This window comes from Drosophila albomicans, chromosome 2R (assembly GCF_009650485.2).
Source record: "Drosophila albomicans strain 15112-1751.03 chromosome 2R, ASM965048v2, whole genome shotgun sequence".
Taxonomy (NCBI): domain Eukaryota; kingdom Metazoa; phylum Arthropoda; class Insecta; order Diptera; family Drosophilidae; genus Drosophila; species Drosophila albomicans.
Window position 1 is genome coordinate 28,794,951 of NC_047631.2, and position 26,899 is coordinate 28,821,849.

General features: G+C 36.4%; 2 protein-coding genes across 7 annotated transcripts in view; one reads left to right on the forward strand and one right to left on the reverse strand.

Annotated features, from left to right (window-relative positions):
- LOC117575627 (solute carrier family 22 member 5) overlaps positions 1-6,283 on the forward strand; it is a 30,672-nt gene extending 24,389 nt beyond the window's left edge. The window contains exons 6-8 of one of the 2 annotated variants that reach the window (XR_007955433.1): positions 1,682-1,748; positions 1,803-2,126; positions 6,197-6,283. The gene's annotated coding sequence lies outside the window, so the exon portion shown is untranslated. Of the gene's footprint in view, positions 1-1,681; positions 1,749-1,802; positions 2,127-2,189; positions 2,352-6,196 lie in introns of those variants that run through there. The other variant, XR_007955432.1, reaches the window with a different exon arrangement.
- Positions 1-26,899, reverse strand: part of LOC117575628 (serine-rich adhesin for platelets) — a 70,884-nt gene that overhangs the window by 18,129 nt on the left and 25,856 nt on the right. The window contains exons 2-7 of one of the 5 annotated variants that reach the window (XM_052007809.1): positions 23,753-24,148; positions 19,661-19,782; positions 17,530-19,601; positions 16,918-17,044; positions 16,443-16,678; positions 16,234-16,348 (exon numbers count right to left, since the gene is read on the reverse strand). In XM_052007809.1, coding sequence (XP_051863769.1) covers positions 16,234-16,348; positions 16,443-16,678; positions 16,918-17,044; positions 17,530-19,601; positions 19,661-19,782; positions 23,753-24,148 — 3,068 coding nt within the window. Of the gene's footprint in view, positions 1-16,233; positions 16,352-16,442; positions 16,679-16,917; positions 17,045-17,529; positions 19,602-19,660; positions 19,783-23,752; positions 24,149-26,899 lie in introns of those variants that run through there. The other 4 variants (XM_052007808.1, XM_052007807.1, XM_034259905.2 and 1 more) reach the window with 4 other exon arrangements.

Genomic DNA, 26,899 nt, shown 5'->3' on the forward strand with positions numbered 1-26,899 from the left:
GATAGAGCTATAATTTTTTTTCGACAGCATTTGTTATGTTTGCACGCAGATCAAGTTTGTTTTAAATTTTTGCCACGCCCACTTCCGCCCCTGCAAATCAAAAAATCGAATAACAAGCGTAATTTTAAAGCTAGAGTTACGAATTTTAGTATATACAGTAATAACTATAGTAGTTATGATCCCTGAAAATTTGGTTGCGATCAGACAAAAATTGTGGAAGTTATTAAAGAAATACTTTTGTATGGGCAAAAACGCCTACTTACTAGGGGTCTGAGTTGCTTTGGCCGACAATCTGGTATATTGTGCCGTCTATGGTATATTTTGAATGCGGTACTATATCGATATACCACATATACAATTTGGTATATTTTTAGTATTTTTTGCAGTATATTCGGTATATTTTGAGAATAATACCGCAAAATATATTGCTTTTATTCAAAATGGGTAGCGGGTATCTCACAGTCGAGTACATTCGACTGTAGCTTTCTTACTTGTTTCTTTAATGCAACCCGTCAAAATGCTTTTATTAATGGCGCACTGTTCAAAAGAGCTAATGGCTATAAGTCTTGGCTCTATAATCAAAGCCTTGACGTTTGTCGTTTCTTGAAGAAGTCACGCAGCTAAACTTGTGTTTATGATGTATAGCAAATTCTCCAATATGATAAGATATACTCATATATAATATATCATATATATCGAGTACGGTAAAGTGTATGGTAGTTAACTTTATCTCGATTGGAAACTATTAGACTTGTTCTGGATCTTTGGCAAGCAGTCTCAGTTGAATACGAAAATCTGTTTTGCTTTCACAGAAGATTTGTGAACTCTTTTCGATCTGAAGCAAGCAAACAAATTTCATCATTGTGTTTGTAGTAATTTAGTCCCTAAATTGATCGCATTATCCAATATTATTTTTTCCACTCAATTGTCTTTAAAAATATACACTCAAATTTGAAACATTTCTTTGCAAAATTCAATTCTTCCTTAAAAGTCTTGTAGGCGTACTCAACGCATTATTACTTTAGCAGGAGCAAAATCGAAGAAGGATCTGATAGGAGATGCTCATCTTGTGTGAGCTCAACGCTGAATTCATTGTGTTTGCACAAACAACAATGCATGTTGCACAAACCGCTGCTGGCATCCGCCTCCGCAAAGCAAACATTTTGGCAACGCTCGCATTTCGGCTCGTTTCCCAAAATTGCTCTCTCAGGCAGCAGCAGCACTTTAAGGTGCACAAACACCCACACTAACACACACACACACACATGTGAAAAGATTAACGGCAGAGTTCTGACTGTCAGCCAGAGTTAGCTTAATGCGTGGGAGGAAACGAGCTTGCAGTTTTGAATGGATTTCACTGTGGGAGGCCAGGACAATGACAAACAAACAGCAGGACACAAAATTGAAGCACAACAAAGCACGGCCCGAGGAAAAATGCTAACATTTGTTCCAAAGACATCTGCGTGGTCGTATTCTCTTTGTGCGAATAAATATTTTGAACTTTGAACAAATTGCGCTTCTCGAATATCCCAAAAGCAGAGCTAGTTTAGTTTACATACTTTTTCAATTGACAAACTCCAATTAAATGGGGCACCATTTATTGATTGGTTGCGGTCCATCAAATATCATTTGACAATAATAGATTTATGTATTTTGTTTTATGATGTGTTCATATTTTCAGCTCAGGTCACGCAATGCGCATCATCTTCCGAATTCTACTGCCTTTGCTGGCTTGTGTATTATATAATGTGAGTACTTTTTAGAAAAGAAATAGACAATAACTTATTATTTCTTCCTTTCAGGATGCTGTTACTTTTAAATTCACCAAATTTGTGTGTATAAATAATGCTAAGTCTGTTCTTACTGTCGAGGAATGTCGTGTACGAGCTGTAAATCGCAACAGAAATACTTTCAACTTGAACATAACTCTGCTGCATCCAGTTAATTGGGCTCGTATTGATGGACAAATCTTTAAAAAGGGTGAAAGTCTTAAGTATCAGCCTTGGCTATACTCTGCATCAATTGATGGCTGTCGTTTTGTTAAGAAAGCTTATCATCCCGTAGCCAATATTGTCTATAATTTGTTTAAGCCGTTTTCTAATCTCAACCACACTTGTCCCTTTGAGGTTAGTATATAATTATTTTCTTTCACTTGTTAAAATACATCACAATTTTTATTCATATTTTAGGGTACGATTCTGTTAAGAGGATTTTATTTGAGGTGGGACGTATTACCAAATGCGCTACCAACTGGCGAGTATATGTTAAACATGAACTGGGTCTTTGCTAATAATTCATCGTTGACAACAAATTCATATTATGAATTCAAAGAGGATTTCTAAGATTCTAAAGTGTTTTTAATGTGAACAATAATATAAGGAAACTGCCTAAAAATTAACAACTATGTACATATATTGCGACAAAGACATCTATGTCGTATTCTCTTTGTGTGAATAAATTTTTGAGCTATTCAAATTTCCATACTCGAATATCCCAATAGCATAGTTAGTTTAGTTTACACACTTTCAAAATTAACAAACTCCAATTAAATAGAGCATCATTAATTGATCGTTTAAAGCCCATCAATTGTCGATTGGCCATTTGTAATGTCTTATTTTTATTATGTTTTCATACGTTAAGCTCAACGTCACGCAATGCGCATCAACTTTAGTATTCTTTTGCCTTTGCTGGCTTGTGTATTACATAATGTGAGTAAAATTTAGTATAGAGGTAGTCAACTACTTATTATTTCTATCATTCAGGAAGCTGTTCTTTTCAAGTTCACCAATTTTGTATGTGAAAATAATGCTAAAGCTGTTCTTACTGTCGAGGAATGTCGCTTACGAGCTGTTAGTCGCGACAGAAATACTTTCAACTTGAACGTAACACTGCTGCATCCAGATAACTGGGCTCGTATAGATGCACAAATCTTTAAGAAGGGCGGAAGCCTTAGCTATCAGCCTTGGCTATACTCTGCATCAATTGATGGCTGTCGTTTTGTTAAGCGACCTTATCATCCCATTGCTCTTATTGTCTATAGGTTGTTTAAGCCGTTCTCCAATATCAACCACACTTGTCCCTATGAGGTTAGTAAACAATTATTTTCTTTCACTTGTTAAAGTACATCACAATTCTTATTCATATTTTAGGGTTCGATTCTTTTAAAAGGATTTTATTTAAGGTGGAACATATTACCAAATGCAATACCAACCGGCGAATATATGTTAAGCATGAACTGGATCTTTTCTAATACTTCAACGTTGCTTACAAATGCATATTTTGTTTTCAAAGAGGATGTCTAAGATTCTTAAGTTTTTTTAATGTGAATATAATATAAGAATACTGTTTACAAATGAATGTGCTAATATTGGGACAAGTACATTTGCGTGTTCGTATTCCCATTGAGCGAATAAATGTTTTTAGCTTTTGAAATTGTGCTACTTAAATATCTAAAAGCAGAGTTAGTCAAAATTGATAAACCCCAATTAAATGGTGAATCATTTAATGATCGCTTGAAATTCATAAACTTTTGATTGGCCATTTATAAAATATTAATTTCCATTCTGTGGTCATACGTTAAGCCCAACGTGACGCGATGCGCATAAGTTACAGTATTCTACTGCCTTTGCTGGCTTGTGTAGTATATAATGTGAGTAATGTTTATTTCATAGAAAAATTTCGTTTTATTTTTTTGTACTTTTCAGGAAGCTGTTGTTTTCAAATTCACCAATTTTGTTTGCGAAAATCACGCAGAAACTCTTCTTGTTGTCGAGGAATGTCGGCTTCGAGCAGTTAGTCGCGAAAAGAATGTTTTCAACTTTAATGTAACACTACTGCATTCAATTAACTCTGGTCGCATAGATTGGCAGATCCTTAAAAAGACCGCTAGCCTTAGCTACCAACCTTGGCTCTACCATTCATCAGTTGATGGGTGTCGTTTTGTTAACCGGCCTTATAACCCTATTGCTATTATCGTCTATAGGTTAGTTAAACAGTTCTCCAACCTCAACCACCCTTGTCCCTATGAGGTGAGTACTCAATTATTTACATTTAGTTGGTACACAACAATATTCACAACTCTTATTCATTCTGCAGGGCTCGGTTTATTTAAAAGGATTTTATTTAAGATTCAACATGTTGCCACATGCCATACCGACTGGCGAGTATTTGTTAGGCCTGACTTGGGTCTTTTCCAATACTTCAAAGTTGATAACCAATGCATATTTTGCATTTCAAGAGGATTTCTAGTGTTTGTATGTACTTTTATTGTGGTCAATGGTTTATTACAATATCTTAATTGAGCACGGTCCAAGGAATAATGCTGTCAATAATATAATGCCAAATCGTTTGTGGGAATAAATATTTTGAGCTTTTCAAATTGCACTTTTCAAACTTCAATTACAGGGTCAAAATTGACTAACTCCAATTAAGTGTAACATCATTAGCTCAATCAAAATGCATATTTTGCATTTCAAGAGGATGCCTAGAGATTTTATGTGCTGTTATTGTGGACAATAGTTTATTATAATATAATTATATTCATACCTAATTGCGAGGATACGAGGAAAAATTCGAAAATTGTGCCCAAAACGTGTGCGAATAAATTATTAGAGCTAATAAACCTATGGGTTTAAAATACTTATTCAAAGAAAGAAATGTGAATATAAAATGTGAATATAATATAAGAATACTGTTTAAAAATTAATATTGTCATAATAATATTGCGACAAGTACATTTGCGTGTTCGTATTCTCTTTGTGCGAATAAATATTTTCAGCATTTGAAATTGTTTTAAATATCCAAAAGCAGAGTTTGTCAAAATTGACAAACTCCAATTAAATGGTGCATCATTTATTGATCGCTTGAAATTCATAAACTTTTGATTGGCCATTTATAAAATATTAATTTCCATTCTGTGGTCATACGTTGAGCTCAACGTGACGCGATGCGCATAAGTTACAGTATTCTACTGCCTTTGCTGGCTTTGCTGGTATTATATAATGTGAGTAATGTTTATTTCATAGAAAAATGTCGTTTTATTATTTTGTATTTTTCAGGAAGCTGTTGTGTTCAAGTTCACCAATTTCGTTTGCGAAAATCACGCAGAAACTCTTCTTGTTGTCGAGGAGTGTCGGCTTCGAGCAGTTAGTCGCGAAAAGAATGTTTTCAACTTTAATGTAACACTACTGCATTCAATTAACTCTGGTCGCATAGATTGGCAGATTTTTAAAAAGAGCGAAAGCCTTAGCTACCAACCTTGGCTCTACCATTCATCAGTTGATGGCTGTCGTTTTGTTAACCGGCCTTATAACCCTATTGCTATTATCGTCTATAGGTTATTTAAACAGTTCTCCAACCTCAACCACTCTTGCCCCTATGAGGAAAGTCTTAATTTTATTTTTTTTTCATTTGTTAAACAACAATATTCACAACTCTTATTCATTCCACAGGGCTCGGTTTATTTAAAAGGATTTTATTTAAGATTCAACATGTTGCCACATGCCATACCGACTGGCGATTATATGTTAGGCCTGACTTGGGTCTTTTCCAATACTTCAAAGTTGATAACCAATGCATATTTTGCATTTCAAGAGGATTTCTAGTGTTTGTATGTATTTTATTGTGGTTTATTATAATGTCATAATTGAGCACGGTCCAAGGAATTATGCTGACAATAATATAATGCCAATTCGTTTATGGGAATAAATATTTTGAGCTTTTCAAATTGCGCTTTTCGCATTTTCTGCATTTCAAGAGGATACTTAGAGATCTTATGTGCTGTTATTGTGGACAATAGTTTATTATAATATATTGATATTAATACGTAATTGCGAGGACACGAGGAAAAATGCGAAAATTATGACAAAAACGTGTGCAAATAAATTTTTTGAGCTAAATTTTAATAGCGAGAAGAATACTTTCAACTTACATCTAACCCTACTACTACATGAACTATGGCCGCATAGATTTGCAGATCTTTAAAAACGGCAAAAGCCTTAGCTACCAACTTTGGCTATACTCTGCATCAATTGATGGCTGTCGTTTTGTTAAGAAAGCTTATCATCCCGTAGCCAATATTGTCTATAAGTTGTTTAAGCCGTTTTCTAATCTCAACCACACTTGTCCCTTTTTGGTTAGTTTATAATTATTTTCTTTCACTTGTTGAAGTACATCACAAATTTTATTCATATTTTAGGGTACGATTCTGTTAAGAGGATTTTATTTGAGATGGGACGTATTACCAAATGCGATACCAACTGGCGAATATATGTTAAACATGAACTGGGTCTTTGCTAATACTTCAACGTTGATAACAAATTCAAAATAGTATAAGAAAACTGTCTGAAAATTAACAAATATTGTGGCAAAGACATCTGCGTGGTCGTATTCTCGTTGGGCGAATAAATGTTATGAGCTACTCCAATTGCCCTTCTCGAATATCCAAATAGCATAGTTATTGTAGTTTAGTTTACACACTTTTAAAATTGGCAACTCCAATTAAATAGAGCATCATTAATTGATCGTTTAAAGCTCATCAATTGTCAATTGTCAATTGGCCATTTGTAATGTCTTATTTTTATTATGTTTTCATACGTTAAGCTGAACGTGACGCGATGCGCATAAGCTACAGCATTCTTCTGCCTTTGCTGGCTTGTGTATTATATAATGTGAGTACTATTTAGAATATAGAAAAATGTTTTCTTATTTTTTTTGTACTTTTCAGGAAGCTGTTGTATTCAAGTTCACCAATTTCGTTTGCGTAAATCACGCAGAAACTGATCTTGTGGTCGAGGAGTGTCGGCTTCGAGCAGTTAGTCGCGAAAAGAATACTTTCAACTTAAATCTAACTCTACTGCATTCAATGAACTATGGCCGCATAGATTGGCAGATACTTAAAAAGGGCGAAAGCCTTAGCTACCAACCTTGGCTCTACTCTTCATCAATTGATGGATGTCGTTTTGTTAAGCGGCCTTATAACCCTATTGCTATTATCGTCTATAGGTTATTTAAACAGTTCTCAAACCTGAACCATTCTTGTCCCTATGAGGTGAGTACTCAATTATTTTCTTTTATTTGGTACACAACAATATTTACAACTCTTATTCACAGGGCTCGATTATTTTAAAAGGATTTTATTTAAGATTCAACATGTTGCCACATGCCATACCGACTGGCGATTATTTGTTAAGCATGACTTGGGTCTTTTCCAATACTTCAAAGTTGATAACCAATGCATATTTTGCATTTCAAGAGGATTCCTAGTGTTCAAATGTGCTTTTATTGTAGTGAATGGTTTATTATAATATCATAATTGACTACGGTCCGAGGAAAATTTTATTGTTGTGACAAAGACGTGTGCGGCTGCCAATTCATTTGTTGGAATAAATATTTTTAGCTTATCAAATTGAAGATTTCGATTACGAGGTCAAAATTGACTAACTCCAATTAAGTGGGACATCATTAGCTCAATCAAAATTAAAGCCCATGCAAATGTCATATGATCAATAATACGTTTATAATGTCTTCTTTTCATTAAGCGTTCATATTTTACGTGATGCATATCGGCTTCAGTATTCTACTGCCAACGTTGGCTTTTCTATTTTATAATGTAAGTATTATATTTTGAAATAGTTTTGATATTTAACTACTCATCATTTCTGCCTCACAGGAAGCTGTTGTTTTCAAGTTCACGAATTTTGTTTGCGAAAATCACGCGGAAACCTTTCTTATTGTTGAGGAGTGTCGTCTACGCGCTGTTAGCCGCAACAAAAATACTTTTAATTTAAATCTAACTCTATTGCAACCACTTAACTATGGGATTATTGAAGGGCATATCTTTCAAAAGGGCGAAAGCCTTGGATACAAGCCCTGGCTCTACACTGCAACAATTGATGGATGTCGTTTTGCAAAGCGTCCTTATCATCCTGTTGCTATAATCGTCTATAAGTTATTTAAGCCTTTCTCAAACCTCAACCACACTTGTCCCTATGAGGTGAGTATTGAATGGTTTTTATATTTGTTCTACTAACTTTTTATTTGAATTCGTAGGGTTCGATTATTATAAAGGGTTTTTACTTGAAATGGACTATATTACCACAAGCGATACCAACAGGCGAATATTTGTTATCTTTGAGCTGGAACTTTTCAAATACTTCGAAGCTAATTACAAATGCATATTTTGCATTTCAAGAGGATACCTAGAGTTCTTATGTGCTGTTATTGTGGACAATAGTTTATTATAATGTATATAATGATATTCATACGTAATTGCGAGGACACGAGGAAAGAAGCGAAAATGGTGCCAACGTGTGCGAATAAATTATTTGACCAATTAAAACTAAGGGTTTAAAATACTTATTCAAATAGTAGAGTATTTCGATTACATGGTGAAAATAGACAAACTTCACTCAAATGCGACATCATTAGCGCAGGTAAAATTGCCGCACATCCGAATGACATAGGGCCAATAGTTTATAATGGCTTTTCTTCATTATTTGTTCAGATTTTAAGCCCAATACTACGTTATGCACATCGGTCTAAATATTTTACTACCATCGCTGGCTTTTCTATTTTATAATGTGAGTACTGTATGCTATTTAGATACTTTAAATAACTAAAATGCTGTTTAGATAAATATAATTAAGAGTTATTTCTGCCTCATAGGAAGCTGTTGTATTCAAGTTCACCAATTTCGTTTGCGATAATCAAGCTAAAGCCGATCTAACTGTCGAAGAATGTCGGCTACGAGCAGTTAGCCGTAGTAAAAATACTTTTAATTTAAATTTAACTCTACTGCATCCAGTTAACTATGTTATTATCGAAGGGCAGATCTTTCAAAAGGGCGAAAGCCTTGGATACAAGCCCTGGCTCTACACTGCATCAATTGATGGATGTCGTTTTGCAAAGCGACCTTATAATCCTGTTGCTATTATCGTCTATAGGTTATTTAAGCCGTTCTCCAATCTCAACCACACTTGCCCGTTTGTGGTAAGTATATGTATAATTAGTATATTTTTATACCCGCTACCCATGGGGTAGAAGGGTATTATAACTTTGTGCCGGCAGGAAATGTATGTAACAGGTAGAAGGAGGCATCTCTGACCCTATAAAGTATATATTCTTGATCAGCGTCAACAGCCGAGTCGATATAGCCATGTCCGTCTGTCCGTCCGTCCGTATGAAACACTGGATCTCAGAGACTATAAGAGATAGAGCTATAATTTTTTTTCGACAGCATTTGTTATGTTTGCACGCAGATCAAGTTTGTTTCAAATTTTTGCCACGCCCACTTCCGCCCCCGCAAATCAAAAAAATCGAATAACAAGCGTAATTTTAAAGCTAGAGTTACGAATTTTGGTATATATAATAATAACTATAGTAGTTATGATTCCTGAAAATTTGGTTGCGATCAGATAAAAATTGTGGAAGTTATTAAAGAAATACTTTGTATGGGCAAAAACTCCTACTTACTAGGGGTCTGAGTTGCTTTGGCCGACAATCTGGTACATTGTGCCGTGTATGGTATATTTTGAATGCGGTACTATATCGATATACCACATATACCATTTGGTATATTTTTAGTATTTTTTAGTATTTTCGGTATATTTTGAAAATGATACCGCAATATTTTGCCTTTATTTAAAATGGGTAGCGGGTATCTCACAGTCGAGCACACTCGACTGTAACTTTCTTACTTGTTTTTTTATCATTTTATAAGCAAGTGTTTTTTGACTTCTTATTCTTATCGTAGAATTCGATTATTATAAAGGGATTTTACTTAAAATGGACTACTTTACCACATACTATACCAACTGGGCAATATTTGTTAACCATGAGTTGGATCCTTTCCAATACTTCAAAATTAATGACAAATGCCTATTTTGAATTCCAAGAGGATGCCTAATGTTCGAACGTAACACAAATACATATTTTATAATGGAGTGTTATTCACTAATAATATTTACTAATGTTTTTTTAATTTTGATTGAAGGTTAATGGTTTATAGAGTGAAACAATTTGAATTCACTTGCATCATTCAAAGTTATCTCATCACAATGCGCATTAAGACATTAATTGTACTGCACTTCTTTCTGATATAAGCAATGTAAATATTCAAACAATGTAAATATATAAGAAACTATACTATAAATTTAATTATAATGCGATTCTCACCTCTCTAAATTCAAGAATATGAGAAAACTTTAATCAATCAACGATATTAATTAACGAATGTCGCTTGCGAGCAGTAGGTCGTAATCAAGCAGTAAATTCTCGTATTCAGAACATTCAAGAACCACATAAATATTAATCACCGTTCCCCTTTTTTAATATAATATTTATAAATATGTTCTAAATCAAAGTATTGTTTACGCTAAAGGTTTTAACCTCGATTTTAGCGTGATGCCCCACGCAATTCCAACGGCAGAATATCTTTTGCATTTCAAATGGCTTCATGAGAAGAGGAAGACTGTTATTGGTAAATCCGTGATAATGTCATTATCGATTAATAGTAATTAATCCCGTAAAAAAGATTGTGTATTAATGTTCTATAGTTAACTTTATATGTTTTCTAACAATAAATCATGTTTAAGCGTTTGTACCAATGAAAATCGTTTAACATTTAGTTTATGTCGATTGGAATTTTTGCTGGTTAGTTTAAGTATGGGGTTTTTCAGACAAAGTGAATAAAATACATCAAAAAAGCAATAAAAAAAGCGTATTTATTCTTATTCTTCTTTAAAACAATTTATTATTCTTCGTTCTTCATAGTAAGGAATTGTCTTCAAGTATTTCGTTTTTGTGTATTTAAAGGTGAAAACTTGGCATATTTTGCATTCCCAGATTACTAATGCTCAAAAGCAAATAAAGTACAATGAATTTTATTGTGGGCACCTAATTATCATAACAAAATGATATTTATTGGTATTACATTATTATACATTATTAAGTATTCTAGTAAACGAGTAATGATTTTTTAATTTTGATTGAAAATTAATGGTTTTTATTTGTATATAGTGAAATAATTTTAATGAACTTTCATCACTCATCGCAATGCGCATCAACATATTATTTGTACTCCAACTTCTTTCGGAAATAGCCAACAATGTAAATATATATTATAATCCAAGGGATTAAAACGAAATAAATTAAACATATCTGTGATTCCCATTTCTAGGAAGCTATCGTCTTTAAATTCACAAATTTTGTGTGCGAAAACTTTAATAAATCGCGGATTTTAATTAACGAGTGTCGTTTGCGTGCTGTAAGTCGTAACAAAACTGATTTAAATTTCAACGCAACGATTTTGCATCCTGCTAATGATGTTATTGTTGAAGGACAATTCTTTAAAAAGGCAAATGGTTACAAGCCATGGCTCTACAAGGATCGCATTGATTGCTGCAAATTTATGAGTAAGGCCTACAACCCTCTAGCAATTCTCGTATTCAGAACGTTCCAGAACTACACGAATATTAATCATCGTTGTCCCTATATGGTAAGTATTTCAATTATTTATTTTTCTAATATCATAAATAACATTTGTTCTATTTTAGGGCATAGTTTATGCTAAAGGAGTTAATCTTGATTTCAGTATGCTACCACACGCTATTCCAACGGGAGATTATCTATTGTATATCACGTGGCTTTATGAAAAGCGAAAGACTGTAATTACGAAAATATACTTTATGTTCGTAGAAGATTTGTAAATCTCGTCAGGTCACGTATTTATTTTTTTGTAATTAACTTTTTATGTTGTTAACTGAAAATGTTTAAATGCCTGTACTAGTATGTAACAATTTTGTACTGTTTCTCATTGTATTATATTTATACCCGCTACCCATAGGGTAGAAGAGTATTATAACTTTGTGCCGACAGGAAATATATGTAACAGATAGAACGAGGCATCTCAGACCCTATAAAGTATATTCTTGATCAGCGTCAACAGCCGAGACGATCTAGCCATGTCCGTCTGTCCGTATGAAACACTGGATCTCAGAGATTATAAGAGATAGAGCTATAATTTTTTTCGACAGCATTTGTTATGTTTGCCGCAGAAGTTTGTTTCAAACTTTTGCCACGCCCACTTCCGCCCCTGCAAATCAAAAAAATCGAATAACAAGCGTAATTTTAAAGCTAGAGTTGCGAATTTTGGTATATACAATAATTACTATAGTAGTTATGATTGAAAATTTGGTTGCGATCAGATAAAAATTGTCGAAGTTATTAAAGAAATACTTTTGTATGGGCAAAATCGTCTATGGTATATTTTCAATGCGGTACTATATCGATATACCAAATATACCATTTGGTATATATTCAGTATTTTTGCAGTATATTTGGTATATTTTGAGAAAAATACCGGAAAATATATTTCTTTTATTCAAAATGGGTAGTGGGTATCTCACAGTCGAGTACACTCGACTGTAGCATTCTTACTTGTTTTAAGCTAATATAGGGTATATATGTTTATATATCTAAAATAATAGTGGACAATTTTCTTAATGAATACATCATAATTAGTAAATGTTTTGAACCAAATCGATTGTTATAAAGTCATTAATAATAGCGCTTCATTTTATTAAAAGTTGACACTTAAAGTCAAACGTTACGCGATGCGGATCAACTATAAAATTATACTGGCATCGTTGGCCTTATTTTACTTTAGTGTATGTATTAAAATAAATTAATTTTTAATACAAAACATTTCGCAATCCTTAATTATGTCTACTTCGCAGGAAGCTGTACTATTCAAATTTTCGAATTTCGTGTGTCAAAATTACGCAAAAACACATCTTGCTATAGAAGAGTGTCGTTTAAGTGCAATTAGTCGTGAAAGAAATACTATGAATTTGAATATTACGCTGCTCCAAACGATTTATCATTGTCGTGTTGAAGGACAGGTATTCAAAAAAGGCGACAACCTGATCTATAAGCCCTGGCTCTATAATTTCAAAGTGAATTTGTGTCGCTTCTTAAAGCGACCTAATTCACCGGTACTTACTCCTATATTTAATTTATTTAAAGAGTTCTCCAATTTTAATCATACTTGCCCATACAGCGTGAGTATTGCATTCATTTGAGCATACCATTTATGAAAATTCTATTCCGTTTCGTAGGATTCAGTGATTTTAAAAGGGTTTTATTTGAGATGGAAAAAATTACCATTAAATGTCATTCCAACAGGCGATTATTTGTTGAACATGTCTTGGTTGTTTACAGACAGTTCTTTACTTGTAACAAGAGTGTATTTTACATTTAAAGAAGATTGATAATGGTCTGAAATACCATATTATTGATCATCATTAAATATATAGCCTTAATAAAATATGTGAATAAATGTAATTTGATTGGAAAATAAATTTATTTTAAAGATTTTTTTTCTTTTTCGAGTCTGATTGACCTTTTGACTCGTTTCTTTAACAGGTTATAAATATTAAATATTGCCACGCTATTGTTATATTTCATAAACGACAAAAAAAACTCATTGAAACGTAACAAAGATTTATAAATTCGCGATTATTGTTTTATTGAAATTCATATCTATTGCGATATCGTCTATAATTATTTGAAGGATATTTAAGATAAATTTAGATTTACCTATCATATTATTATAAATAGTATACCTGGACATGTGCTCGATAAATACAGTATCATTACCTCATATTTTGAACCAAATCGAACATTATTTCAATTTTCAATAAATGGCATTTTTTTTTTTTTTTTGACTGTTCATATTTGGAAACAACGCGATGGATCGCATCGTAAAAGTTCTACTCTCGTCGCTGGCATTTTTGTGCTTTAATGTAAGAGGTAGTTGATCATTTTTTACAATATATAATAAGTTAAGCAATTTTTTTTGCAGGAAGCTGTAATTTTTAAGTTCACAAATTTGGTGTGTGAGAATCAAGCAAAAACTTGGATTATTATAGAAGAGTGTCGCATACGTGCAGTTAATCGCGAAGTAAATACAATGAATATGAATTTTACGCTGCTTCGTCCGATTTCTTATTGTCGCATTGAAGGCCAGATCTTTAACAAGATAACAAGTCTTGCCTATCACCCGTGGCTCGTGCCTACTACAATTGATGCGTGCCGCTTTATGAAACATCCATATAATCCAATTGCATTAATCATCTTTAAGTTATTCAAGGAATTCACTAATCTCAACCATACTTGTCCATATACGGTGAGCACTCTTTATATTCATTAGAACGCCCTTTCTTAATTTAACTCCTTTTCATAGGGATCGATTATATTCAAGGAATTTTATTTAAGATGGAATAAATTACCGCATGCAATTCCAACAGGCGATTATTTATTAAACATGTCTTGGTATCTTACAAACACTTCAAGAATATTAACAAGATCATATTTTTCATTTAAGGAGGATTTTTAATTTGTAGTTTGTATAAATTTCAAACCAAATAAATGTTAACTTACATATATGATTAAGTAGTTTCGGAGCAAACTTATTAATAGTGTTCGACGAAGCTAATTGACCTTTCAACTGAACAACAAAAGAAAAGAGCCAATGGTTTTTTATTGGTCAAACGGCAAACATAGCTCATTGAACCGCATCAACGATTTGTTGATTTGCAATTCTAGTTTCATTCATAGTAGTTGGGTTAAGTTTAAAATAAAATAAGCTTAATTTGTCTACAAAAAGCTTCCGCTCGGTGCTCTGATTTATTTTAAAATAAATATGAAACTGAAGAAACATTCACTAAATACAGAATCATTTTATATATATTTGAATAACTAAAACATCAGCATCGAATTCACATTTTATTACGCTTAATTGCACTTTTGACTCAATCATCTAATCAAATACACAAAAGTATTACAAAATTGGTGAACTTTCCTAATAAAAACAGCTTAATTAGTTCATATTTTGAAGCACAACGATTGCTACAGTGCCAATAATTTGTCCACTTTATTAACTATATAATTTTTGAAGCACAAAGTTATGTTTAAAATTCTGTTCCCGCTGTTAGCATTTTTATGCTTCAATGTAAGTATTGTTATATATCATATCATATCTCTTTTACTAACATTTTAACAAATAAAATTGTGCCTTAGGAAGCTACCGTTTTCAAGTTTACGAATTTTGTGTGTGAAAATTACGCAAAAAGTGTGCTTGTTCAGCATGAATGTCAAGTACGAGCAATTAGTCGCGATAAGAATGCTTTGAATTTGAATCTGACTGTGATCAAACCGATTACATATTGTCGTGTTGATGGACAGATCTTTAAAAAAAGCGACAGTCTTAGATACCAGCCGTGGCTCTACTCTTTCGGAATTGAGACGTGTCGGTTTTTAAAGCGACCTTATAACCCAATTTTTATTATTATATACAGGCTATTTAAAGACCTTTCCAATTTGAATCATTCATGTCCATATACGGTGAGTACGACTTTTCTTTTTTCTTTATATATCATAATGTATTTTTCCCGCTATAGGATTCGATTATATTAAAAGGAGTCCATTTGAGATCGTCCATATTACCAAATCCCTTTCCAACAGGCGAATATTTGTTGAACATGACTTGGAACTTTCCAAACAGTTCATATCTACTAACAAAAGCATATTTTACATTTATAGAGGGTTAAAGTTATAAAGTATCTAATAAAAATTTGTATGCAATCAATATTTGCTATAAAATTTTCAATATATTTCTTTTGATAAAAAATGTTGCATACTTTTAGGCATCTCTCAAAATTGTCGCAACAGCTATAAAGTGCTTCGCTTTGTGAAAGCTATGAACAATACTCATTATGCAAATTACATTAGCAAATAAGCGAATAATGATTTTCTCTCAATTAACTAAAGGATCGCTAATGTATTTTCGGATTTGCTGCCCACAAACAAAAGAAAAAAGGCTGTGCAACTTGATTTTTTAAGCCTTCAAAGAACTTGGCTCCAACTAAATGGAATATACTTGGGGCCAATGGCCGGTGAATGTAAAAGGGGGGAAGCCAATGATGACCCACTTCAACTGGAAGTTGTGGACCCCTAGCTACACAACAACCTGAGGTCTAATTAATTTTTGTGCGAAATTAGAGAAAAAGCGAAACCCTTGCGGAAAGGGCCAGGTTAGATACACAGGTACAGGTCACCGTCACCACAAGTAATTATGCTCTATCCACCACATTACATACACACAAATTCGTACAAACTACATAACGACAGTTAGATAGAGAAGATACAAGCCAAGAGATGGCAATTAGCACTCACCTTCTTCGGCTGCCTTTTCCTTCTCTTTGCGACGCTGTAGCACAACCTTCTTGAAGACAACGGCCGCAGCTTCCACTGCATTCTGAATCTCCTGCTCACCCAATGTGCTGGTGTGCTGCTGAAGAGAAACGGGGCAACAACAATTGTGACATGAACTTATTGTGTGTGTCTAACAGATGAACGGGGGGAAACGTGGAACAAACGCTTACCGTTGCGGCGCCTCCAATGTCATTGGCTTCATTGTTGTCAGAGGACTTGGGGGATTTGTCGCCGGTTGTTGCTGCTCCTTGTTGCTGTTGTTGCTCTGATCCCGCCTCCGGCTGTTCGTTGCCTGCGGGGACTGTGGTGGTAACAGGAATGGGCGTTTTTTTCAAGCGATTGGATAAATCAGAGTTCTGGTGCTTAAGCAGTTCATGGAAGGAGTAGTGATGCTGTGGTACTCTACCTGCATATCAACGTTAATGCATTTGGCGGTTGGTTGGTTGGTGGGGGCGTAGGAATTTTGTTTTTTCGGTGGGGGGGAGTGGAAATGGTGCGATATTTTAATAAATCGGGTGATAGCAAACTCTAAACTACAAACTAAGCATATTATTTCGCTACGGGTTTCTAACGCTGCTGCGTGGGTGCAAAAAGCAACTACAGCTACGAGAAAATCGCAAGCTACTCTTGGCGCTAAGCACTTACCTTCCTCGCCGCGACTGTTGCGACGACGTGCCTGCGGAAATTTTGAGGCGCCACCGCGCGTCTTATCCAGTATATCGGCCAGAGGACGTGGACTGGGTATCTTTGAGGTCTCCGTTTTCTTAGGCGGCTGCAGAAAGAATACGAATTTAACAAGTGAATTAGGTTATATAAACCGTTACATGAGATATGTAGTACTCATTTTTACAGGAAGCAAAGATAAAGGCATTAGTAGTTTGAAAGGAACTCAACTATAGCTTAAAAGATTCAGTTTACATTTTAATAACTTTCAAGTTGAAGACCTTATCATTTAACATGCATTTATGTGAGTTGAAATTCCAATACTCAGCTCTAAATTTAGAATTCTAGTTCTGATTTGCAAATATATGAAAATAACGAACTCAAATTAAAAAACCAAACAAGAGCTGAGTTGAACTCAAAAGTGTGTTGACAACAAATTTGATAGCTCTAACTATTATAATCTCAAAAATACACATAAAAATGTTTGCGGACAGACAGAAAGACAGACAGAAATTTGCTATTATAACTAGCTCTTAATGCTTTTGAAGACTACGATTACTAATTATAAAACTCTTTCAATTCCATAATACATACCGTTGATTCTTTTTCTGGGTGTGAGAAGGAGCGTCTTGTGACAGGTTTAGGCGCTGTCTTGGCACCTGAGTCCTCGGACACCGAACGCATCTGCTCGGGCTTGCGTCGATCCGCATTGCTCTCCGTTGGAACATTGGCCGAGTTGCTTGCTGCGGTTGTAACAGGAGCTGCAGCTGCCTCAGCACTCGCTTGCTGTGCGTACTCCTCCTGTGGCATGGGCAGCTCTCGCGACTGACGACGTCGCATGCGATTGTGCATCAGAGGTGTACGTGGCAATGCTGCGCCACTGTGCATGGCATGACCCGCCGGGTTGCCCATGTCACCGTAGTAACTCGGCTGTGTGGGTGCCATGTAGCTGCTGTCGACGCCTTGCAACATGTTCTCGGCACTGTAGATGGGTCGCTGATGGGTCTGCTTGTAGCTGGGATCATCGGAGCCATCGTTGTAGATGATGCGCGGTTCACTGCTGAAGCCCGCATTATAATTCTTCTCATACTGCACTTCGTCCGATTCGAGGAAGCTCGTGACGCTGTTTCCAAAGTAATCGACATACTCGGGTTGATTCTCCAGCTCTTCACTGACATCGGGAAACTGATTGAACTGCTGTTTGGCCTCGCCAAATGTGCGAGAGCCATGCTCCTGCTCCTTGAGGCAATCCTGACGCACCAGACGACTGGGCGAGCGACTCGACGAACGCTGAGTTGTGGGAATCTCTGGCAGCAGTCGTCGACTCTCCACATGTGTTTTATTCGAATTCGAATACTCCTCATTGCTGTGGCTGCGCACCTTGATCATCTTCGAGTGTGGATCACGTGAGTGATGAATATTCACACTCTGACTGCTTGAATACTGTTCACCAGCACCGCTGGCAACGCTGCCGCCACTGCCCAAATCGGTGGCGCCCACAGTCGGGACATTCTGTTGCGAGAGAAACTGTCGCGGATTCTGCACGCTGGGAAACAAAAAGTTTTGTTTGGTACGCGGCGAAATGGGCATAAATTTGCCCGGCGGCGTTTGATGCACAGTCAACGTGTTGCCGCTGTTGAATGCCTCCGGGTTGGGCAACGTTTGTTGGCGCGTAAATTCCGGCGAACGACGAAACTGTGGCGATGTCTGACGTTTTGGCGGCGACGTCGGCAACAGCTTAACATGCTGATCTGGATTGGGCAGCGTAGCCTGACGCATCATACGCGGCTTTCCAAACGTTTGTGTGTAGTCCATCTCATCGCTGGCCATGCTCGATTGCTGCGAATCATAGTTTAGTGGCGGTGCTGGCTGTGGCTGTGTGGCAGCCGCTACTGTGGCAATGGCCGAGGCGGATTGTGTGGTCGGCACGGGTAAATTTACGGTGCTGGGCAGCAGTTTGGTTCGATGATAGTTGCTCGGCGGCTCGGGGAATGAGGTTTGCCGTGTGAACGGTGGATAGCGTTGCTGCTCGCCGGGCGAACGTTCCGGCGAGCGGCTATAGACGCGATTCGGTGAGGTGGACATATAAATGCTAGGCGGTGGCTGGCATGGATTTGCCGGCAGCGTCGATTGTCGTCGCACCTGCAGCCGATGACTGTGCGTGGGCGGCGTCACCGGTGCCTCTTGTATTTGGATCTGTGTGTAATTGTCACAGTCGGGCGCTGTGTTCATGTGGATGATGTCGTCGCTGTTGTAGGCGCTCGGATACAGCGGACTCTTCTGCAGCTGATGCGGCGAAGTGGGCGCTGTCAGATTAGCTGAATTATAATTGGCCAAATTGGCACCACTGCCGCTGATATTCGGATCGTTATTCAATGTGCTGGGCAACGTGGATTGACGCAACACACGACGACCGAGGTGCCACTTGCTGCCACTCACGGGCGTGGCACTGCCGCTGTTGTAGTTGATGATGTGCGTTTGTCGCGGCTGTGGCGGCTGCGCCTGATGTTGCAGCTGCTGTTGTTGCAGCTGCGAGTGTAACGGATATTGATGCAATGTGGGATAACTGCCTGCTGATTGTGCTTCTATCAAATGCTGTTGCTGTGGATACAAATTATCAGCAACTGGTTGCTGCGCATTCGGATTATTCGGATCGTCCTCGGGATCTGCAAGCAAACACACTCATTACATAGTCTTTAAAGGTAATTGGTTTGCAGCCACTCACTTGATATGGTCCAGGAGCGTCGTATACTTTTGCGCAGAACGTCGCTGGTGCTCAGATGATCCACTGCCTCGCAGGACGCATAGGCCTCCTTGAGCCATTCACCGCTGGCTGCTTGTAGTTCCCTGCAAGAGCAACAACAAGACCATTGCCATTTGAGAAACCATAAAACATCGGTTAACATTGTTCGCAGTGAGCATAAATAATTGTACGTCTGCCCATGACAGCAACAGCCAGCAGACTGAATGTCTTCGCTGACTTGACTGAGTGTGTTGTTGTGCACAACAATGGCACAACAACAAATTGGCTGGAAAAACAAACAGCAAACAAGCAAGAAAAGCCAACGCATAGAGAGCGCGCTGAAGTAATGACTATAACTGACTGAATGGAGGCGTCGAATGTTGCTGCTGCTGCTGTCGTTGCTGTTGCTGTTGAGGGGTGCAGCAGACTGTCAGGCTGCTGAGTTTATGAACAAAATTCCAATCAAGCAAACAGCAGCAGCAGCAAACAGGCAACAGCTATCAATATATTCTCTTGTATTTGGCAACAAACACGCCTTCAACTTTGAGCATTGAGCATGGGAAGACTCTCATCAAGCAGCTGCAAGCGTTTGGCCTGCGTTGACAGCTGGCTGCCAATTGGGAGGCGTCACATCTGCTGACACCTGTGGGCGACACGACACTTTTCCCCACCCTTCTACCCTCTCTCCACTCTGTTTTGCACTGCGTCTTGGCAAATTCTCAGCACGCAATATGGGCCACCCACCCGACTCGGAAGATTCCAAAATTAACATACTAGTTACCCTGCAGCTGCTGTTGCCGGTGCTTCGGCTGCTTCAGCTTCAGCTGCTGTTGCGTTGGCCAACATTTAATTAGTCCAGAGTCTGTGTCTGGCCTTGCTCATTTTACTTTTTTTTTACGACTAATTTCGGGGCTTGGCAATTAACACTGAACTCTCGGAGCGTGTGGGTCGCCAGACACAGCAGCATCATCACCAAACAGCTTCAGCTTCGGCTTCAACACTTCAGCACAACAAATTTCTACATTACTTGTACTTTTGCCAGTTGCCAAATGCTGATCTCATGCAACAGGGCGTATGTGTAATCACTATTTGCTCACCTAACTAGTTGCAAATGGAGTTAAATAACAAAACTATTCAATCAGAGAGCAACTTGAGCTTGTTTTTCGGAATGTAGCACAAATTGATTTTTCTGGCAAGCAGGGTGTATGAGGTATAAGTATTTGCTTATTTAAACCATTTTCAAATGAAGTTAATTATTAAATGGGGAACAAATCAACTAGAATCTGTTTCCAAATTCTTTTACAAATTCGATTTTAGTAAAATTATAAAAAATAATCATAATCCGTAAGCTTGAAATTCGTATTGGCAGTTGACGGTTCGTATACTTAATTTTTTTTTTATTGTGTTAAAAAGAATATTTGTCAAAGTGATTAAGCAATAAGGAACTTTCGTCCGTATACATAATCTAAGTTCTCGAATCTTGAACATATTGGAAGAACAACATGACGTATACGTAATTTTAAGTTAATCACTTGAAGTTGAAAGATATTAAAATCTTTTAACTTTAATTGTACTTAAATATATTCTAAAAAAAATATCTTCCTTTAAACATCAAATTTTACTTTACTAATTTTATTTTATTTTCTTTGCTGCGCTTTAATTAGAATACCCTATCTTGATTAAACCAAAACGCAATTGCTGAAATACTCGAATTTGTACTTTGAGCTTTCACTTCGCTCTTTGCTTAAAGGGCAAACTTCATGAACATGAGCTTATTTTATTTAAATATTCCCCGCAGCCAGACAGTTGTGACATTGTCCTTGAACTGGAGAATTTTTTAATCTCTGCTTGCAAGCGCTGTGCTTTAACTCTGAATCCGAGCTCATATTCCAAACACTGTGTGACAAAGAGATAGAAAAGCCAGCTAGCTACCGAGTGTAGGGTTGCCAAGTGCGTGCGTTGATAAAATAACGTGAAATATGAAAATGTTAATGCGCAGTTTTGCTCTTAGAGCAAAAATAAAGAAGCTGAATTTCAATTTCATGTAACACACAGCACAAAGCAAAATATTCCGCACAAAATGTAATTTATTTGCAACGGTTGCACAAATTGCAAATTGCATTTTAAATGTTATTTAGCTTTTCAATATTTGTGTGTGTCTGTGTGTGTGTGTGCGGCATGCAACAAAAGCCGGAACAATTACAAAACTGTCCGAAAACTGTCAGTTATTTGCGCACAAAATGAAAGTGAATAACTCTTGAAATATTCAAAACATTTGACGGCTACATTTGCGACATTCGTCCACAGCAAAAATGGCACTCAAAATGCTGCTCATCAAATATGCAACACTTCTGTTGGCAGCCAACGTTAAGGTCATCGGATGCCTGCTGCGCTTTTTGTGATCTGATCCCAAATGCAATACGTCGCAAAATTTCCACTCAGGTGACAGTTTTTGGAGGTTTGCACACAGTACGCAAAACACAAAACCCAAATTAGATTTCAACAAAGAACAATTGCTGTGCTTGCATTGTAAAGTAGTAATCGTAGTTCTAAAAAAAAAACGCTGCAATATGTTCAACAGATAAAGTTTGCATAGCACACATTTTATTCAACACCCTTCTGCTACTTACAATATAACACTATATCTATCAACAGTGCAAATGAAAAACGTTTTTCGATCAGACTGCATTGAGTTTGCAACTTGATTAAGGACAAATTTGCAACACAACACAAAAAATGAGGGGAGAAAAACAATTGAATTTGTTTGAATTTGTATGCTGCTTGTTAACTTTGTCAGCTCCCTGCGCAGTGAAAGCCAGCGTACCCCAAGGGGTTGTCTATTATCATTACTATTTTTATTCAGTTCTGCTCTGAGTTTCACTTTCGATTCAATTATACAAACATGTGTAAAAACATTCAATTGCTAATTATAAATGCAAATATATTTAATAATATGTGTGTATACCACATACGCTGCTGTTTTAATAGTATATATTATTACATTTATTTGCATTCACTGTTTTGCTAGTAAATTAGCTTCGCCATTTGGGTAATTGAACTGACATTCGTAGTCATTAGTGACTGTATTATTTTACGACACATACGTATATCATGACTTTTAAAATCAATTGTTATTTTTTCGCCGAAGTTTACACATTTCAAACTTCAGCATTAAATTCTTGTGTTTAATAAAGTTTATATTTCAAAGCTGGCGAAATAAGTAGTATAAAAATATTAATTATTTTAAGATGTTCAAATAAGTTCGTTAACCAAGTTTGGTACTAAAAATAAGAGTGTTTTAGTTTTTTAGTAGACCTCAAAAAATTTATTGTAATTATTATCTGGACGTCTGTCAGAAAGTTTCTTGAATTGAATAACTACATTTATTTATCGGAATAACTACGAAAGTTTATTTGAGTACCGAAAATTTGCAATCATTAAGAAAATTTAAAAGTTATTAAAAAAATAATGTTTAGGTCGAAAATCTGGTCTATTTTCAGACTTTGGTATATTTCGAATGCTGTAGTATGTTGGTATACCAGTATTTCTATGGTATATTCATTTTGTATATCTTCACAACAATGTCGTCTATGGTATATTTTGAATCCTGTAGTATGCTGGTATATCACGTATATATTCAGTATTTCTATGGTACATTCATTTTGTATATCTTTACAATAATGTCCTGTAGTATGTTGGTATATTTCAGTATATATTAAATATTTTTTTGGTAAATATTCACATTTCGTATATTTTTACGCTAATATCGCCCTCGAACTATTTTGCAATGTCTTGTTAATATATTTTTAAGAAAGTATTTAAGGTATTGGGATTGAGTATTATCACAATATTGAACAAAGTTGTCCCACAAACATTACATAGAGACACATCTACAAATGCACAAACACCAGGCAATAATTAGTAATAGTTAGTTAGTTGTGTGCGTGTGGACAATGAGAAAAAGACAGAATTGAAAGAGAATGTGCGATAGTGACAGACAATGACAGTGACAGAGAGAGATATAGAGATAGAGTGATAGTGATAGAGAGAAGAGAGAGAGAGAGAGAGACTTACAGTTGCTTGTGACACACCACGCACACCCAGTCCAATGCGTGATGGACTCGACAGGCTTTACACACGCGCAGTTTGCACACGCGGCAGGGGGCGCCGCGATTGGTGATGCGGCCCAGTTCGGTGGTGCAACGAGCGCAGTGGCGACTCGAGTCGTTGTGTAGATTATTGTGGTTTTTGTGTTCGAGCTGTTGTTGTTGTTGTTCTTGTTTCTGTTGTTGTTGTTGTTGGAGTAGTTGTTGTTGTTGCTGTTGCATTGTATGCTGTTTTGATTGTAGTAGTTGTTGTTGTTGTTCTGGTTGTTGTTGTTGTTGTGTGGCATCGTCTAGCTGTTGCTGCGCTCCAGCTCCACCAACGACGACCTTACGCCGCAGCGCATACAATTCCGCACGTAAGAGCCTGTTATTTTCGTTATCGTTGTTGTTGTTGTTGTTTTGTTTTTAATGGTGTCGATGTCGTTGATGTTGTTCATGTATTTTTGTAGTTGTTGTTGTTGTTATGGGGATGGTTATTGGGTTGGTTTTCGGTTTTTTTGGTGGACGTATGAATAATATTTTTCATTTCAAAATTGTTAGTTAAAGGATTCCAAAAAAGAGAGAGAGAGAGCGACACGTTACACAAAGAATAAAGGGTTAAACAACATTATTGTGTGTGTGTGTGTTTGATAGCGAGCGAGATAGCAATAGCAAATAGGTATAAGCATGTTAGGTGTGTATAATGCGTAGGTGTGTGTGAGTGTGTGTGTGAGTGTGCGTTTGAGTGTGAGTGTGTTAGCATAAAGACAACAGCACAAAAGTGGTTATTGATGAAAAGAGACAAAGAAAATAAGAATACACAAATTGTTGTTATTAGTCGATTTTGTTTATTAGCAAAAAATTTTGGTTAATTAATTTTGGGTTTTTGAAATAAGATGCGCGCATTAATGATTTATTTGTTATTTATGCAAAAATTATTGTTTTTATTTTGATCATCATTTTTGATCGCAATGATTTATTTGTGTGCAAGGTTAGTAAGCCAAAAATAAGAAAGATAAAGAGAGACCGAATGCTTAATTTATATTTAGTTTTAATGCGCGTTTAAGTGTAGCATGACGATCTGAATAATCAAATGAATTGCTAATGCTCTGACTTTACTTGACTGTTTTTAGTGTAGCATGATTGAAAGGGACTTCAGAATGCAATGACTTCTTTTACTTCATTTCCAAAATAAGCAATAAATACTTTATTTATCACTACCAACTTAATGTTCTAAGCCTGCTTGAAATGTAATAAAAACAACTTCAATACTTTAACACATTTTTTATGTTTACTTAAATTACCGCAACAACTTTCAAAGTGCAACCAGCAAAAACTACTTTTGCTGACAACCTGCTGCACTCCCTCAAATGTAATTAAAACAAAGATTAATCCACTGCTGCAGTGGCACTTTAAGCTGCTGTCAATTTATGCCAAAAATCCAGTTAAAAAGGCAACAGGCCAAAACTTAAATTTGTATTAACTTAACAGCAGAGCCATAAAACAAGCAGTCAAACACAGAAACACAGCACAACAGAAAAACACACACACACACACATAGAGAAAGTGAGAGTGATGTGGTAGATTTATAAGGCATGTATCAGTGAAAGAGTCACGCAGCACGCATAAAAAAGTCAAACAGGATTTTCAGTTGTTGCTGTGCGAATTATGCAAGGACAACAGCAACCAGCAACGAGCAACATATACAGCAGTTTTTAATTATATTTTTATCTGCATTTGCGCGTATGTTGCGCGTGTATTTTATTAGTGCCACAATATCAACACACACACAAAAACGAGACGAGTGTGTGTGCTAGGAAACGAGGCTGTCAAATGCGACCCACGAAACAACCTCAAAAACAATTCCCCCGTGTTGCTGAGTGAGTGAGTGGCAAGTAGACGTATGTGTGGCATGTGTGTTGCATGCTTCTAGGCGCTGTGGAGTTTGGGGTCAGCCACAACGCACACACACACACACCTGACACACACACATAGAATAGTTGTAATTGTAGTCGAGTCATGACTGCATGAGTTTAACCACAACTTCAGCATTCTGTGGTGCTTTTGGCATGTTTTATTGGACTGGATAACGTGTGGGACTCAAGGCATAGAGAGAGGCCTACGTCATGCCACATGCCACACAGCTGCTGCCTGGTGCCTGCCATGTTGCTTGACTACTTATTTAAGTGCCATTGTTGCGGAGCACTACAATGAATTAATATCATAATAACTCATTAAGGCCCAGAAACAACCTCAAACTGACCAGCCAAAAAGTGCTAAACTAAATGGCCATCAATTTTGCCGTTGACGAGGTCAAAAACTAGCTTGACAGCAGCTTATGGACTTTTCATACAAATTTGCCACGCTTTTCCCGAAAGTTTTTCATTAAAAAAATCCTCAAACTGTTTTTGGGGGGCAGGCCTAAATAAATAGCTGAACGCATGTTTTTGATTGTGAGCGTACAACAGAACACAGCACGGGTCATGTAAATAAGCCTACTAATTAAGCTGATGTTAATCAGCTGCTCGACTCGCTTCTCCTTCCTTCACTCACTCTTCTCTCACCTGAGCCACACAGCCACAACAGCAACAATAAGAAGGGCAAATCTGTGTTGGGCCAAAAACCAGAAAATTTCGTTGCCCTCTTCTGCTCTTTGATGTTTTTGCCAGCTGGCGGCTTAGTTTTCAGGCTTAGTTCAACTTCAATTTCAACGTGCTTCTTAAAGCATCAAATGTTTCACATTTTATTCAACGCATTCAGTGCTTTTTGCGGCGTTTGCTTTAAATGTTATTTACACAAAAAAATAAAATCTTTTATACATTTCATATGCCACAACGACAACTTCTAAGCTGTATTTGAGAGCTGCAAGCAGCAGGACTTCAATTCTAATCCTGCGCTCTGCTGTATTCAGTTGACCAGCAGCAGTTGAGAATGTGAAAATGGGAGAATAAAAGTAGAGCTGTGGAAATATTGAAGTCAGCATTTAAATAAAAAATATTACGGTGTGACTTTAACAAAATTTAATATAAATTGTTTGACCTAAGTTTGAATTTATATAAATAATATTATGTTTCGTTTAAATTCTTTTAATTTTGACGATGCCAAAGACTTAATCTACTTGTAGAGTATCTGCTGT